Below are 18,229 nucleotides of genomic sequence, written 5' to 3'. Positions count from 1 at the left end.
TCTGCAGAGGGAGAGAGATGTTTGAGATGGACAGATGCGGCAAGCGAGACAGACAAAGCAGGGTGGGATATGAGCAGAATCATTAAAAGAAATGAAATGTAGAGGAGGGAGAAAGGTGCATGGCGTTGTGTTTTGGATGCTGTGTATCACTCTTGCCACCAGAGGTTGCTGTGGCACCGACAGATCTCCCTCTGACACAATGACACACCGGCACATTTGTATGCACATATTTAAAAATGACATAGTCACACCAAACTCTCTCTCTCTCTGTCTGTGTCTGGCTCTCTGTCTATTTGTTTCTCTGTCTATAACATGCAGAAACTCACATAGGGTCATAGTTGCTCTGCTCTTTTGATTTGAGGAAGCGCATGGCAAAGAAACCCCCCGCCTGCAGACACAGCACCAGGATGATGCCTCCAACGAAACTGGACATGTCAAACTTGGCCTGAGAGAACTCTGGGGTGGACGTGCTGTCATCATCTGGAAGGAGCAGGGTAGAGTTTGATCAGATCACAGAGGCTGGGTAACATTTTGGACAGAGGGCAGGAAAAGAGGATTTGCTATTCATGGAGAAGGGTGGCTTTTGTCTTCATAGACAGAGGGAAAGGAGATAGGGCGAGTGAGAGGGATTGTGATAATTGTTAGAGATGAGTGTCTGACTTTATAGGGTACATTTTACTCAGCTCTTATGGGAACAATAGATGTCTGACGCAACAGAAGAGGGGGGAAGAGGGGAGGGCGACTGAACAGAGCCAGTGCTGTTCACCTGAGTCACCTTCATCTCCTCCTTCGGCAGCAGTTACAACTGGGGAACAGATACATGACAGAGAAAATATTTACTGAGGTTGCAGACAAATGTTCTCTGTTGACTCGTAAACATATTTGAAGGCACAGCTTGTATTTACCTGGACAGAATTCAGGAGCTCTAGCTATAGAACAGTTTGTTGAATTGTCTGCTGAATCACCCTCATCAGTCCCACATATGCCTGTATCATTACCTGGGACAGAGAGAACACGCATTTTAGTGCATGTACTTGCGTGCCTGTGTGTGTGTGTGTGTGTGTGTGTGTGCTTTCCTGACATACTGAATAATTTACTCATCTAGTACAAACCCAAAGAGCTTATATTACAGCAGCTGTGATGATTGAATTACTATTGCAGGTCAGTGTGTGTGCGTGTGTGTGTGTGTGTGTGTGTCTGCTTGTGTGTCACCATTAGAGCAAAACTTCCAGATGCAGCCAGTCAGGTTGAGGATCGAGTCGCCGACACACATGTCACATGACTGAGCTTGAGAACAATCTGTAGGCGGGACAAAACACAAAGTCAGTTTCAGCTGTTTGTCAATCACATTGACTGACAGATGCACAATGAACTTCCCACTAAACCTTTTAACAGACTTAATCATCAGAAAACATCACAGTAATTTACGCAAAGCCATTACAAAGTGAGCTGGTAAAGACTGACGTAAAGCTAAAGAAAGGACCTTTGGTTTTTCATTCTCTTCTTGTATTTGTACTCAAGAACAGGGCAGGTTCTCACACCTGAGCATCTTCACAGTAAAGTACATAACAGCAGGATTATTGCCATGTAAGATGTTTGAGGAAGATCAGATCAGACTCTGAAGGAGGCAAGGAGAAGGAGCCAAGTGAAGGGGACATTAGACACAAAGCATGTAAAAGTAGGGACATACAATTGACACATTTCTGTAAGAAGAAATAGCAGAAGTAAAAAGTAAATACACATAAGAAACACAAATGCACCCCTACCTGACTGTGAATATGCAGCGGTCACCATTGCTAGAAGTAGCAGTGTGGAGCAGAGGGTCTTCAGTACCAACCCTCGCATCCTTACAGCCACAAGTAGACAACACCCACACCTACTTCTGACCAGCTAAAGCCAACACAAAGCTTCACTCTGTAGATCAGAATGAGTGTCAGCAAAAAGGCTTAGGATTCAGATGACTCCAGTAGGTTTTCAAAGGGTATCCAAAAGTTGCTAATGGAGAAATGGTTCCTGGCTAAGACAGAGAGAGAACGACAGGAGACACAGAGACCCGTGTAACATGAGCAACATCTCAACCTGGTTCCCTGGCAACCAAGCGGCCCAGCTCTGCCCTCCTGAAATACACACCACCCAGGACAGACTGACACCTGTTTACTTCAACAGGCAGCAGGCAGAGGAAGATATGCATGTGTGCACACATGCATATGCACACACACGCCTGAATTGGCACATATGTTCACATATGCCTACACATGGGGCATCAAAGTGGGGTCAGAAGGGCCTCGATTAAATGCCTTTTGTTGTCCTTTACATGTGTATTAATCCAGGGAATTTGAAAGTTGATTTTCATTAAGTTGAGGACCCTCATTTGAAGTGATTTTGCCCTTGCGATCCTAGTATGAAAAAAATATTGTGGCTTATGTTAACTATTAAATAATTTCCATGAACAGTGTCAAATAGATTCAAAATGGTGAGATTAAAATGTAATGGCAAAATAATCACTCACACATTTTTTGTATCTAGTGAACTAATTTATATTAAATTAAACTATTCCATTTAACTATGTGACTCACTGGAAATGCCCTCAATGACCTGTGGAGAATCGCAGAGCCCACTTTGAAAACCACTGTATTAATTTATCCTTTCATTTCATGCTGCTCTGGTTTTGAAACACCGTTTGGTTAGCATTTAAAGAAACACAAACAAAGCCTTCTCAAAAATATGGTGCAGCAGCTGGTGTGTTATCTGAGACAAACTGGAACAAGCAGAAACAAAATCTGGCTAGGTTTTTTCCCGTGCAGAATAAAACACAATTGTCTTCCCTGGACAGATTTCAAGCAGATTTTGGACTACTGGTGAAAGTCTGGTTAGGACTGCTCATTAGTGCTCTCAAGATTGTGCCCAAAATCCACCATTTCAATTACTGATGTTTCATAACTAATGAATGTGTGTAGGTGTGGATGAGTAAACATGGATGTCTGGCATAAATTTAAAATAATTCTGGAGTGGAAACATAGGCCAAGAGTCACCTCCACAGTACTGGAATTACTAGCATACACGCGCGCGCGCGCTCGCCAATAAACCAATACAAGCTCTGCAAGAAGCTATTGACCTTCAAAGTGCTGCTGCGTTATGCAAACTTCTCCTAAACAGACTGAGTCATATGCCCAGCTCGTAAATCAGGTGTATAGAGTCCAGCATCACGACGCGGTTACAGCTTGTAGCGAATTCCTCCACCTCCCCCTCCACTCACACAGATGTTGCTCACGCACTCCTACATCTTTTGCTTGAGCAGCCCCACACTCTCTTCTGGTCCATTTTCTCTCTCAAACACATTGTCCAAGTGTGTCATTACTACTATGTGCTGCAGGGTGGTTGGCGTGTGTGTTGGTCTGATAAAAAAGAGGGGATATTTCGCAGTCATCTCTTGAGGAAAGCGGTAAATGACACGATTCCCTCCTCTGACGTTTCCACTGCTGGCGGGGTGGGAATCGATAGCTTTCACTGCAACAAACAAGCTCATTAGGCTGCAATTTACAGCCCAGGCATTCAGACGAGTTTTTTTTTATTACTAGACCACGTACACTTACGAAACAACCCGAGTAACAGGACAGAAGTGCTCGAGGATCTGTATGTTGAACATGCATACTGAATCCATCATGCTGTACATTTTAGACTCCTATAATCACCAGAATATAGCCCATTGCTGGAGTAAATCTTATCCTAGATTGTTGTATTTTTATCTCCCGTGGTCATGATATTTCAGTTGCGGTTTTGCTCTGATATCTGTATTGTATCCATCTAAAATCTACTATTGGTTCGTTGCAATGCATTTGGTAAAGAGAGCTCCAACATTTGACATTTAAAATGATTTACACACCAGGATGTGTGTCTTCTGACAAGAAAAATTGCTGACTGCTGATGCTGTAAATTGGCTGACTTTTAGACAAGGTGGATAATATAGGTTGCATTTTTGCAAGTGACTAGTCTTTCAGTTCACATCGGCTCAGTGACGTAGCCCGGCGTTTATCGACCGGAAGTGTGTATCCTAATATGGCTTCAGGAGGGTGAAATTCCCCTGTTAACGAATTGATTTGCGCGACCACGTATACCACCAGCTCAGCCCATTCTGCAGCACCCACGCACACGATTAAACGGGGGAAGCCATGAATTCCCTGCTGCCCACTGCTGCAGGCTGCTGTCAGTGGGTTTGATAAAGGTAAAAAATGTAGGGAGCCATGATTCTCTGGGATGCGAATCAAGGGTGAGTGTGAATTAATTAGGTTAAATAAATATATCTCCTTAGATTAGGTGTTTTACCTTTTACACAACCCGCTCCCCCCGCCACCCGCTGGCCAACGACTATTAACTTCGTCCTTATAAAACCTCAATTGATTATGGTCTCCTGCAAATGTTATTAAATGCCAAACTAAGTAGTAGTGCTTGTAGTGATATAAGTAATTGGTTATATTTCTATAGCAGTTTTCTAGAACAAAGTGCTTTGCAATTAAGACAAAGTCACTGGAAGAAGATCACATAAGCAGAGAAGATGACGGTGGCAATAATAATAATAATAATAATAATGTACATATCCAGGGCGTGGGTGCATGGGTATGGGTATGGTAAGGCATATGGGCGAAGATGGGGTAATTTTTCTGTCACTGTGAGCAAAACTGCACCCCTTCGTGCTCATTTGGGCGGATAATTTGCACTCCAAGTGTCTGACAGGCACAAATAATTGACTCAGTTTCCCTGACAGGACAACACATGCAGTGGATCCACGCAACGACCTCATGAGTCACAGCGCTGCGTTTCAGCACCGCGGACAGCGCCATGCAGCTCTGCGTCCATTAAAAGCAACGGTGCTCTCTTCCCCTGTGTTCAACCCCCAGCCCCCACCCTCCCAAAGCCTGATAGAAACAACTTCCTCCCATCCATTCATCTTGGTCCTTGAGTCTTATTAAGACAAGTGCTGTACGTTGTGCATTGTGCATTGTGTGTGTGTGTGTGTGTTTGTGTGTGTGTGTGTGTGTGTGTGTGTGTGTGTGTGGGTGTGTGTGTGTGTGTGTGTGTGTGTGTGTGTGTGTGTGTGTGTGTGTGTGTGTGTGTGTGTGTGTGTGTGTGTGTGTGTGCTTGAGTGAGAAAGGGTCTGTTGGTGGTCATTATTTACAAGAAATGAGAGCAAGAGTAAGCCGCAGTGGGAGGGGCTGGAGAGATGCCGCATTTTTCTGAATGAAATTACTCCATACCCGCACCCACCTCTCTCTCCCTCATCTTCCACTCTGCCACTTCATTGGTCGAGCCTCCCAGTCACTGACGTCAGACGGGCTCTCTTGTGGTGGTGTCCGCGCGCAAGAGCATCCATTCTGCCTCTCTGAGCTCTCTGGAAATCTTGAAGAGGAGATGCAAGCGACGCGAAGTCAAAGCTTGATATAACTTTGATGAAGACAGGGACACGAAACTGTCGAACACATCTGGACTTCTGAAATTATTTGCTATTATATTGATATCACAGAGGACAGACATCATCTCTGCACATTTTGGATCATAAAGGGTGCTGATCTTTTGGATCGTTGATAGGTAAGATGGACATTTCACTGCATATGCCTTTGTGTGTGTGTGTGTGTGTGTGTGTGTGTGTGTGTGCACGCGCGCGCGCGTTCGGGACATCCTCTGTGGTGCAAAGAATCTGCAACTGTATTATACAACAGCGTCCTCCTCATCAGGACCATGAGTCTATCCCACTGGCGTGGAAGGGAGAGGAGGAGCAAAATGCTTCTATGACTGTTCAAAATCGCATTGTTTGTATGACCAAAACAAGAAGAAATCTTAATCCAAAACGGGTATTGCAGATATATTTATTATGATGTGTAATTCTCACGCAGCAGGGTGCTTTCCGCTTAAGTAAATCACGACAGAACAGGCATGCTGTGCAAAAGAACAGAACAAGCACCAGACCGTACAAATCAGTTTAAACACACAAACACCGCTCTTTTTGGCAGCGATGACCCAGTTTCTCAAATTATAAACTGCCCAAGGAATTAGTGTAGTATTTATTAGCACGGATATATGCGGTGCCTGTGCCTGAAATGTAGAATGGATTGCCTGTCCTAGATTCAGACAAGCCGCCCCCCCCTCAAGGACAAGAGCATATTTTTTGGTTATGGTCAAAGCACAGGAGGGGATCCCCCGGTCTGAGGTTAATGGTTACTGATGAGGTAATTAATTAAAGAAAAAAAAAACATCTGGCGGGCTGAACTACTCTGTTCTCCTCAATCATATTATGACTGGACGGGTCCCGCAGCATGTGAGGACCCAACCAATGAGAGCAAATTGCGAATGACATTGCCTTCCTTGTGTCATTTTGTTGTTTGATGGTGTGTTTTTTTTATTATTATTATTATTCTGCAGCCAACAAGCCAAAAGTGAATTCCAGTGACGTCACTCATGCTATTCTCAGCACAGCTACAATGGCCTTTAATAGGGGGGGAAATGGTTAGATATCAGGTTTCAGCATCAGCCCTTGGAAAATAAAAGGCCGTGCTTCCTTGCAGACTGAATAGAAACTCAAAGTAGAAGAGGTAGAGCTCACTTCTTTCTCTCATTAAGCTCCAGTGTAGCTGCAGCTGCTCTCTGTGTGCATCACATTTGGTAATAGGCCTACTCCCGACAGAAAAATGGAACTGCACCCCAGAACAACAAAGCGGCACCTATAATGTAATGTAAGTCACCAGCTGCTTTTTTAGCAAGTGGTGAGATGTTTTAGGATGGATTTTTCCTTTAAGCCAACAGATATGAAGTTCCCCCATTGCCTCTTTAAATCATCCTCTGACATGCATTGATGCCACATCCGGTCTCCAACATTTCAATAGAAGCTGAAACCACAGCCTCTAACCATACAGGAAGGGCTGCTAAATGGAGATAATGGCACACTGAAACTAATGTCAGCATCTTCCTTCTCTTTTTTTCTCTCTTAGGTCGTGTGTGAGTGTGACTGCTGACCAGCCATGATCCTGAACGCCTCCGATCTGGGCTGGGAAGAGTCCTCAGGTGCTGCCCCGCTCATTCCTCTGGACCTACCTGATCACACACCCCCATATGAAGCCCCACCCCTCAGTGTGTGGGGTGTGGCCCTGTGTGTTTCAGGGACTCTCATTGCAGCTGAGAATGCTATAGTCGTTACCACCATCTTGGCCACGCCATCTTTACGCGCCCCAGTTTTCCTGCTGCTCGCCAGTCTTGGACTAGCAGACCTCTTGGCAGGTGTAGCTTTAATCCTACACTTCCTGTTCCTGTTTTGTGTGGAGCCCAGTGATTGGTCCGAATTACTGACCTCAGGACTGCTGGTGACATCACTGACTGCCTCCCTCTGTAGCCTGATGGGTGTCGCTCTGGATCGATACCTGTCTCTAAGCCACGCCCTCACCTATGGCTCTGGCCAATCTCGTCGCCGTGCCGCCATCCTCCTGCTGTTAGTCTGGGTGGGGGCGTGTGTTATAGGCGCAGGCCCTGCAATGGGATGGCACTGCCTAAGAGAGCCAGATTCCTGTTCTGTAGCACGACCTTTGACCAGGACTTACCTATCGCTGTTGTGTGGTGGTTTCCTTGTGGTCGTCATGGTAACTTTACAACTCTACGCTGGGATCTGTCGTGTGGCCAGACGGCATGCCCACGCCATCGCCACCCAGAGGCACTTCCTCCCTGCCAATCAATCATATGCAAGCAAAAACAGCAGTGGGAGGGGGTTCTCTCGGTTGATCCTTGTTCTCAGTGTGTTTGTGGGCTGCTGGATGCCCTTTTCCCTGTGGGGGTTGCTAGGTGACGCATCCAGCCCTCCTCTGTACACCTACGCTACCTTGGTGCCAGCAGCAGGGAGCTCCCTGCTGAACCCGCTGCTCTACAGTCTGAGAAACAAAGACATTCGCAAGGTGCTGCTCCAGGCGTGCTGCCCTCACAGATACACACACAACACACACATACACTACCCTGTGGATGTGTAGACTGCCAGCCCATCGCCCACAAACCACACCAGACATATCACTGTTTGTATGCCAAGATACACACATAGCTACATAGACTGCCAGAACATGAAGTCAGTTTGGACAAAAACAGACAGAGACACGCACACACCCACACACAACGCACTCACACAGACACACAAAAATACATAAACACACACATAAATTGCACTTGACCAAGAGATGGAGTCCATCTGCAACTTAGAAGCAATCAGAATGTACTGAACTGTCCTCCTGGCTGGCAGCCATCTTGGAACAGCTCTGCTGTTGCCACAGACTGAATGTACTGTCTCATGTGTACTTGTGCCTCATTCTCAGTCAATTGTAACTCCACTGGATCCCAAGACTGAAATACAAATGCAGGAATCCTGTGTCCGAATGCACCCAAAAAAAGAAGGCTGAACAATCATCTGCACTTTAAGACAAAGAATGGGTTTATGTCACGGCATAATGACATGAGTGATCCAAAGGCCAATTTTATTTACTTGAATGCCTAGAAAACACAATGTTCTAGAACTTTCAGATTCTATTTTGCACATTCTGTAAAAGGCACTTTCAAAGTTACTGACCATATGTTCATGTTGCACAACCTTTTTGAAATGAATGAATATTTTATAATGATGAATAATAAATCTGCTTTTTCTATGGGGTTTTGTCAGTACTCTTTCAACTGCTGCTGTCGCTTTTGGTGTTTCTCTCTCGTACTCAAGTAGACACAGACGGATGTTCTCTATTCTTGTATCCTGAATAATTTGGACGCTAAGGCAAGCTTCAATGTTATTACCATCACTCTGCACCCATCATGTTGTTTAAATCCACTAACCAATCTTGGAGAGAGGGCAGACTGATTATGTAAGATGGATTTTTCGCTCCTCATTTTCTAAACTTTTTTCCCCCACCGATTTATTTTCACTGCCCAGCCCCAACAGTCAGCATTTTTTAAAAGGTGCAAACCAACAGCATTAGAAGGATTTATTACGGACAAATACTTAAAAAACAGGCATCTAGGCTTAAGGCTGACAGGTTTAGAAACCTGTTATTTTACATAACCTTAAATACTCAAAGATCCAGCCGCATATTGTTATCACAATATAATTTTCAACCATTCTCATGAACAGAAAAAAACAATCAAAGTCATTTATTCCATGTTTATTGAGATAACTATAATCATTTAGAGAATTAAGGCAGGAGAAGCAAAGCTTTGGCTGAACATGCTGTGAGACGGGGCATTTAACACAGGCAGACTTTAGTTTTAAAATAAAGGCACTTTGACTATGTATTTGGCTCACACTGATCAGTAGTCAGTTCTATCTTTGACTCATCATTGATGATTATTAGTTTGAATGATCAGTGGCCTCGTGACACTCAAAAACAACACAAAAAGGCACTTGCAAGTAGGCAGGACAAGGTAGATAGTCATGTCAGTCTATACAGAGCACAGTGATTGAAGATGTGCAATAATAGACTAGTTCATAACAGCAAGGTAGTTCAAAATTGAAAATTGCAGAGAGCAATACATAACACAGCTTAAAAATCACACAAAATGAGTTATGCCTTCTTTGGTGCACATCTCCATATGTTAAGAAACGTTATCTCATCAAACACTTAAGGCACCTGACTTGGAGTTTGTGCAGAGAGCAGTTTATGAGCCAACACCTCCCTAACCACAATGAATAATAAATCAATACATTTATTTATAATCTACAACCATTACCATCATTCAGCCATCTTGAATTCACCCATAAGGGAATGTGTCTCATCCTCAAGGCAACTGTTACCATGACAACCACAGAAAAGAGGGACAGAATACAAAAGCAAGGAGAAAAAGCAATAGAAATCTGTGCTTTAGCTTTTAAACAGATCGCATTATTTTTAAGTAAATATTATTCAATGTAGGTAATACAACCATAACCATATACAATCAATATATTCTTCTATCTATGAATGTGTGAGTGACAGAGGGAGAATGTTTTGACATCAGCTTTTCACACCACAAGTGTCTTTCCACTGAGTATATATAAATAAGAGCTTGCTTGCATGCATGTGTGTGCTCCCTCTCCACCAGCATTTACTGTCTTATATATTAAAGCAGATAAAAACAGGTGGTTAGCTAACAGCATCAGGTAATTCATAAAATACAGTGATATAAAGACAGTGGCAGTGTGTTCACACACATACTCAGTAGAGAGACACACATCAAATCAAACAACCCTCTTTCACTAATAGCAGTGGTGTGTCGTCCATTCCAAGCACAGAAAATCATCAGGAATGGCACATGCACACAAGCCAGCACACACACTCCAATCTTTGGAATTTTGGATAAATGGAAATAAATGACTGGAGGAATGTGACTGTTATTAAAAAGGAGGAATGGTGAGGAATAGTGACCTCTATTCAGTTGATACTAGACAATGTACTTTGATTGGAATTGCTCAGATGTGACTTCAAGCTGAGAAAAACTATAAAACTATGGTGGTGGTCAGGATGAAGAGGGGGGGCCATCAGTCAGACCACTCGTCATCATCGAACTCGGAGGAATCGTCTTCGCTGTCGCTGCACTCTACGGCGATACGACGTGACAGGATGGCCGCCACGTCATTGCCAAAGTGGTCCCTCTTCTCCTGCTCCCGCTGCTCCTCCACCTTCCGCAGGTTGAACCCTGGGAGAGAAAGGGTTACAGCCACCACGTGAGTGCCTTGCAGCTTTTACATAATCGTTCACAGCAGAATCACTGCGTTGTTGTCATGGACACATTCAAATACCTTTGACAGGTAGGTTCAGACAAACAATCGGACTGGCTGAATCTGTTCCAATTATATTAAAAATTTTCATAAAGCATTAAATGCTGTGCAATATTGCAATAATCAGGGAGCTAGGGCTTTATTTCTCTTGCTCTGCCCTTGTTTTTCTTCTTATGCATGTAAGTTGTTTTAAAAGGCCTTTAAGGCAGTATATAAGAATTGGTGGCGTGTGTATCAGAGCCATAATTGACAAAAAATTCTCTTGTGCCACAAACATATCACATGACTGCAACACTTGTAATCATAGACATGAACACTCAGGTTTTATTGCTATGGTATAGTATAGTATTTCCCGCACATATGATATACTTGGGTGTTCACCCAGGTGTATTAACAGCTGCCCAAATATAATTCGACCTATTCAGGATTTCCTATTGGCGTCACAGTTTGACATCACCCCCGCCCCACTGTTTGTGGTCACTGTCATCATGTAACCAGCACTTTCATTTGCTGACACACAGACAGACAGTCTCAAACATGTTATTAATAGGGCTGGGTATCACAATTCAGTACTTGCGTGACACTTTAAACACAATATTTGACAGAGGAAGTGTCATTCAGTACCATGTTGGTTTCAATTGTCACTAACAACAAAGCACCTCCACACACAGCTCACCTCCTAGAGTGTAAGGTAAAAGCAAGGTGAGCAGGTTAAAATAGTTTTAACCTGCTCACCCTAGATTTGAGAGTTTCGCAAATCTAGAGTTACAATCTACACAGCACCCAGTTACAGTGTCAGTCTGGGAGAAACACTTAATACTGCAGCACACTAGGTAGAATGAAACACAAGTGTGCTGTATTGTGTTACTGAGGCAGTGAGCTGCAGCATGCTGTGCTTTACAGTGATTTTAGGACAGCTAAGGGCTGTGGATATGATGATAAAAATATTGTAAATGCTCTTTTATAATCTACATTAATGATATATGTTACACTTCTGCTGAAAAATACAGGCATACTATATTGGTATGAGTCATCATTTACTGCATATTAGGGATACACAATCAAATCATTCATTTACTGTCACTGCAATATGTGCGTCCAAAATAAACATATTGCAAAGGGCTGAAATAAATGACTTAGAATTTAATGACACAAATACCACCACATTCACTCTGCAGCATGCAAACTTCAAACATGGCACCTAAACAGCCAATGCTTCATCTGATTGGTCAGACTATTTTATTCTTTAATTTTGCATATGCCTTTTTGTGTGAGACATTAAATACTAATACCTACTTATCTACTTACAAAAGTCACAATGCATATTTTCCTCATACTGTGCATATACTCAAAATACAGGGTCTAATCTCTAGATTTTAGTATCAATAATATACAATACATAGCATTTGTACTATGTACTTATACAGTCATGGGAGTATTTTCCATTGACCTGCGTGTGATTGAGCCAATCAGCACTGAGGAGTGTCTTACCTTGTCGGATGGCCTGTAGCAGGTCACTGCGAGCATCACTGGCGGGCGCCGGCTGAGGTTTAGGAGCAGAGCTGGGAGCCGCCCCACCACCCGATGCGGGAAGAGGAGGTGCAGGGGGCCCAGAGGCTGGAGGAGGAGGACCAGGGGGAGGAGGAGGAGGAGGAGGTGGTGGGGGACCTCCACCTTGGGGCAGGGCAGGTGGAGGAGGAGGAGCAACAGAGGACATGGAGGGAGGAGGAGGGGGAGCAGGGGGAGAGGGATAGGCGGTGGGGGAGGATGAGAGGGGAGGAGGTGAGGGTGGGGTGTCGAAGCCAGGAGGAGGCGGAGGGGCCCCAAAGCCAGAGGGGGGAGGAGGTGGAGGAGGGGCAGGAGGAGGGGAGAGGTTGGGGCGGGAGTTGGCTGGGGGGGAGGCCATGGGAGGAGCAGGAGGGGGGTGGGTGGGACTCAGCACACTGACTCTCTTCTGGTTTGTCATTCCATCATACCTGCCAATGACACAGCACCAGGTAAGATGATGGACATGCTCGACAGTCGAGACGGCTACTGATCTCTCTGCAACTTGATCCCCAGGATATTCATCTGAAATCTTAATTTATCACCATGTATAACAGAAATAAAACAGTAGCTCACATTTATTAAAGGAAACACAGACTTAATGTGCTAATGATCAACATGGCAGGGGTGGAGGAACGCATGTGATGAGGACCCTTGAATCATGAGTGTGTGTGCGTGTGTGTGTGTGTAGGACTGCTCTGCAACTGTACAGGATGTGTATATATGATGTCACTACTTGTTGGTGGGTGGAGGCAGGAGCACGAGTGTATTGGCGGTGTGTATGTGTATGGCACTTACGCCATGTCTGGTGGTGGTGGGGGCAGGAAGTCATCAGGGCCGGGCGGAGGGAGAGGGGAGCCTGGGTCAAAAGCGTAGGAGCCCGTACTCTGCTCCAAGCCGTCAGAAGTGAAGCCTTCTCCTGATCCAATACTGCCATTCAGACCCTCCAAGGAATTCCTTAATGAATATTTAAGACATCAATATCCATTCAAAGTATGACACCTCTTTTCTCCATACAGAGAACATTAAAGCATACATGACAAAGAAAATTGGCATTTATGGACCCAGTGAGCTGTTGTGAGTCATATGTTGTTTTGGTTTATTTTAAGAAATGCCCCCTTACAGTTTTCAGAGGAACAGTTATGTTGTTACCTTGTGGTCTTTGGCTGATATGATTGTAAAATACTAATAATTTCTTTATAGTATTGTGACTAGCACTGCAATAGGGGACTGACTTGCCCTTCCACTGAACAAGCACTAAATTCCTAGCTAATGATTTTTCCATTAAGCCGGGCCATTGCTTATCTTAACAAATGAGCAGGCAAATTATCTTAACACATACAGCTAAAGCAGCATCACAGGAGCCAGAAAATCTTACAAAAACAGATTAAGGTGTAAGCAAGGCAGGTCATGTAGTAACTCCTGCACTTGTTTCTGCCACTTTCTGCAGTGTTGTGATAATCAAAATGTCACTCTGTGCTTGCCATCTGTTCACAAACTATTTCTGTCAGTCAACATTTACACATGGCTGTGAAAACAACAAACTGTGATTTGATGTCATGACTGATACAAAACAGAAGACCGATGTGGTAAGTAGAGTCAGCTTTAAGGCTGTGACTGGTCTTTACTCTCTTTCTATGCTGGATGCTGGATCACTGCGCCTTTTAAAGATACACATTTTCAATTTTTAGTTTTTTTTTTTCACATAAAGTAATCATTATAGATCATGAGCAATAATAATTAGCAGAACTTTTCTGTAAACCTGAAAATCAGATTGCCCATCCTTTTAAGCATTTATTCTCACTGTGTTAACTAAGAAGAAAAGGCTAAATTAGACTAGTCACGATTTTTCTAGGGACCTTCTAAAGTGCTTTTGCAATCCACTAAAGTCCATGAACAACTACTAATCCACGCTGATATATTCAGCTAAACCTACAAATTTTTCCACCCCTGCTCTCTGTCTCCCAGCTTACATCATTTCATTCTTTGGCACCACAAACTCCTCCCCCATCTTGCGGCGCTCCCACTCCTCCTTCCTGGTCTTGATCTTCCGAGGATTCAGCGTCCGTGGGTTCAGATGGTCCCTCTTCTCCTTCTGCTCAGAAAGAGGACAGGGAGGAAGAGAGGGAGACACAGAAACAGGGAAGGAAAGTGTTGGACCAATGAAAGATTTATGACAAAACAAATGCTAATGCTGTCCAGTTTTGTCAACTTGACCACCAAATGTCAAATTATTTGTTTTATTTGAGAGCGTGTATTTGTGTGTCTCACTCTGTGCTTGCGTTTCTCCTTCATGATGTCCTTGGTGTCCTGCAGCATCTTCTCCTTCCACAGGTCAAAGAAGTAGGAAGGATCAGTGTAAAACTTCAGGGCCTCCTTCCCATCCTCCCTGTGGACAAACATTTACATCCATTACAACTGGAAGTTTTAAAGTGAAAAACTTTGTGCTTATTGCTCCTTGTATGTTGTACTCACATGAATGAATATGAATGAATATACACTACAGATCTGTGTGAGTGTGTCTGCAGAATCCTACCGGTACTGGCTGAGGTTGTTGAGCGGTGGAGGCTGACTGCAGGTCTCGTAGGTTTCCTGGACAGGCATGGGCAGAGATGGCCTGGTGAACAGCTGCTGGTCCTGGGTCAGATTACTACGGAAGGCCTTGCGTGTAGTGATGGCCTGCAGGGAGACTGAAAGAGAAACAGCAAGACAGAGGGATGAAATGGAGAGAATACAAGGAAATATTAATAAAGTGGAACAGGAGAGGGATTTTCATGTATATGCCATTTTTAGCGATGCACCAATGCTGATACTGGCATCAATATCGCGGTTGATACAGGGCTAAAAATGGAGCATGAGTATCAGTATCTGATACTAAATACCAAAATCCAAAAGCCCTGTGTGACATCACATCAGAAAAAAAATCAAACTCTTGTTTTTCTCAATTTTTTTGCACACAGAAGCTTGTACTTCCCAAATACTGGGGGAAAAAAGTTATTTTTTCAATTCCCCCCAAACTAATGGTCCAAGCTACATTGATCAGTGAAAGTAATGAAACAGATCAGTATCAGCAAATACTTAATGGCTAGGTATTGGAAAAGCAGTACATCTAGTGCATCCGTAGTTTTTTTCCCTGTTTCACCTTGGCATTGAAAGTCAGAGTTTACAGAATTTAATCAGACACAATTTTACAATATTTTATATTATATTTTATATTTTACGTTTAATCTATTTTATCCATTAAAAAAACAGTATTGGTAAGCAAAACTAATCCATGTTTGCTTCGATTTATGAAATCAGTAACAGTCACACGGTTTTTTCAACAACATGAGGTGTGGTTCCTGTTGCTGAATGTGACAGACTCACTGACTCACAATGTGAAACATTAAAATTTAGCAGTACTCAAACTGATAAACTAGTGTAGTAATAATAAAGACAATAATGGTGCTAGCAGCATGTAAGTGTCCTTACCCTCCTCCTCTTTGGGGTCCAGTTGGGTGACTTTGACCTGCAGACGATCCACTCTTTCACCCAGTGTATTTACTCTGATGGCAAAAGCTCCAGCCTGCTCAAAAAGCTCTCCAAACACATCCTCTGCATACTTACCTAAACACACACACACACAAACAGGTTCATAATTTAAATTCTAGGGGCTATCTTAAATGTCAACCACACTGAACACATATTTATAATTCACAGCTACATGAAAATGAAAACTCTCTTACTCTGTCTCTCTCTCTGACACACACACACACACACACACACACACACACACACACACACACACACACACACACACGCACAAGACACCATTATGCTTTTATTTTACCCATGCACTGATTACCCCTATGCAGATGTACAAATTCACACAGACACAAACACACAAGAGACACCCACTGAGGCTGCCGAGCTGGCGGATAATGTTGGCCAGGCTGATATTGGTGACACACTCCAGCTCACTGCGGATGTTAGTGGGGATGCTCTGGCGACACACATGCCGCGGCTCTATGTTTCTGGTAACCAGAGGCATGGTGGGCGTGATGGATGGGGGCGGCCTGGCCCTGTTGGGGAAGAGCAGGGGGTTCGTTGAGTCTCAAACACACATAGCAACAAACAACCACAGTACCAAAGTGATGATGTGGCAATGTTCTGGGGTCCACCAAGACCAGACGGCCGTCATGTCCTGCAGACATCTGTGACACACTCATGTGACACCCAGACACGTTTATATTTATACACACTGAGCGCCACAAGAGGCTAAAGCAGAAGCAAAACTAAAGGTTTGCTCCGCTTAGCATATAACCCAATCTCAAAATTAAATGAGTTAGAATGAACCAAAATGGAAAATGGCACAAATGCTGGCATTGATCTGGTAGTGATACCTGGAGCATTTGGGTTAAAGTAGATTAAGCACATCAAATGACATTAGGTAATACACACACAAGCAGTGTGAAATCCTGCCACCTCCCAAAGCTAAACAGGAACTAAACTGCTATATGGGAACACCACTGAAAACTGACAACTCCAGACAGCACACACAGATTGCAATGGCTGTAGAGTTTCCCTAAAACTAAGGCAGTGCTGGCACCGGTATAATGAAGCTTACTGTAAGTGGACTGTATTCTGCTGTGCTTCCTATTCCCCATTTCGGTTGCATAATTACAAGTTTTTAATATGAGGGTTTGGCAGACCGCTGAGGTCATCTGTTCTTCAGAGCACTCATCTGTCTTTAACTCGACTTAACAAACACACAGCTTTCTTGTTTCCCAACACACTGTCGCTGTGTCTTTGTCCATTTTCAATTAAACAAATGTATCCAGGTGGAGACATGCAGCCTTGAGCTCTTAGTGCTGAGCTCGCCGACAAACTCAAATGCTCTGGTCTGTCAAATCACAAATTTGAAGCACCGTGTTCAACTAAGCGTGGTTTTACGTTTATAAATAAACCAGGGGGGGTTCTTTTAGGTACAAGAAATATACAAATCACCCGGAAACGTCGCACTTCAACACCCACAATATTCAAGAATGAGAACGGGGCTGAGATGAAACTTGGGATCTCGGCCTTGTCAGAGCAGGAAGTAACTTGAAAGCAGCTCTTATTTCGAAGAACTGGATGTTCAAGCAGATTTTCATATCATTGGCTCTCTAAAAAGTACGCAGATTAAACATAAGTTGCTTACCGTCAAAAGTGGCGGCCGTACGCTCTATCAAACCAGCCTGGCTGTTAGACTTTCTCAAGATTTCCACAAGAAATGTTGAGCGGTACAGTATGCGGCCAAACTGAGCAGGCGAGAGAAGCCCCGCGACTGTGAACTTCTGATTGGTCGAGGCGCTGGGGTCCTCGCAGCCTATTGGTTGTTTCGCCCGTCAGTTGCTCTGTCCGAGGACAGGATATGGACAGTTCAACGTAAAAAGCGCAACTCCACCCTGAACAGTTGTAAACATCTGTCCGTAATTTGCGTAGCGGAGCGGAGGGTGGAGGCATGCGCGCATTCCAGTGTGCGCTCGAGCGGGTTGGAACGCGTCCGAGGAATGACTGGCATCGTGCTTCATGAATAAGAGCTCACTGTGGGGAAAGGGCACTTAAGGGGATTAATAACTGTACCTTGGTCCTCCCCTTGTGTTAAGTGCATCTTTCCCCTCAACTCAGCCTTCTTAAACTGGAATCACAAAGGGTTTATGTCAGGACAAATTTGCCTTTCCCCAGTGGGAGTTAAGATATTTAATCTCAGTTTGACGTAGAACCCGTGCACTTAAAATAATAATAATACTTTTGGTTTCATGTATCAAGTATAGTCACTAATTTAAAAAAAAAAAACTGTATGCATATTTATGTATGAATGTGCGAGTGTCTGGGTGCATGTGCCTGTGTAGCTATAGGTACAGTTTTATATTTTTATTATGTAAAAATAATGTATAAATA

The 18,229-nt window shown here is 43.7% G+C and overlaps 3 protein-coding genes across 3 annotated transcripts; 1 reads left to right on the top strand and 2 right to left on the bottom strand.

The window, feature by feature from the left end:
* Positions 1-322: 322 nt before the first annotated feature.
* Positions 323-1,845, bottom strand: cd164l2 (CD164 sialomucin-like 2). Its single transcript, XM_030062962.1, has 5 exons — positions 1,767-1,845; positions 1,213-1,299; positions 906-998; positions 767-805; positions 323-480 (listed from the first exon to the last, which is right to left on the bottom strand). The coding sequence occupies exons 1-5, from the start codon at positions 1,843-1,845 to the stop codon at positions 323-325; spliced, it is 456 nt and encodes a 151-aa protein (XP_029918822.1).
* Positions 1,846-7,010: 5,165 nt separating this feature from the next.
* gpr3 (G protein-coupled receptor 3) lies at positions 7,011-8,147 on the top strand. The gene has a single exon (XM_030064229.1). It carries the CDS (start codon positions 7,011-7,013, stop codon positions 8,001-8,003), a length of 993 nt encoding a protein of 330 aa, XP_029920089.1. The 3' UTR covers positions 8,004-8,147.
* A 1,007-nt stretch (positions 8,148-9,154) lies between these two features.
* Positions 9,155-17,632, bottom strand: wasf2 (WASP family member 2). The gene is made up of 9 exons (XM_030064273.1): positions 17,487-17,632; positions 16,205-16,368; positions 15,779-15,913; positions 14,844-14,997; positions 14,579-14,696; positions 14,281-14,402; positions 13,106-13,264; positions 12,254-12,738; positions 9,155-10,680 (listed from the first exon to the last, which is right to left on the bottom strand). Exons 2-9 carry the CDS (start codon positions 16,335-16,337, stop codon positions 10,523-10,525), a joined length of 1,464 nt encoding a protein of 487 aa, XP_029920133.1. The 5' UTR covers positions 16,338-16,368; positions 17,487-17,632; the 3' UTR covers positions 9,155-10,522.
* Between the last annotated feature and the right edge of the window lie 597 nt (positions 17,633-18,229).

The sequence above is a fragment of the Myripristis murdjan genome, chromosome 11 (assembly GCF_902150065.1).
Source record: "Myripristis murdjan chromosome 11, fMyrMur1.1, whole genome shotgun sequence".
Lineage (NCBI taxonomy): Eukaryota > Metazoa > Chordata > Actinopteri > Holocentriformes > Holocentridae > Myripristis > Myripristis murdjan.
This window is presented reverse-complemented; position numbering and strand designations above follow the sequence as displayed.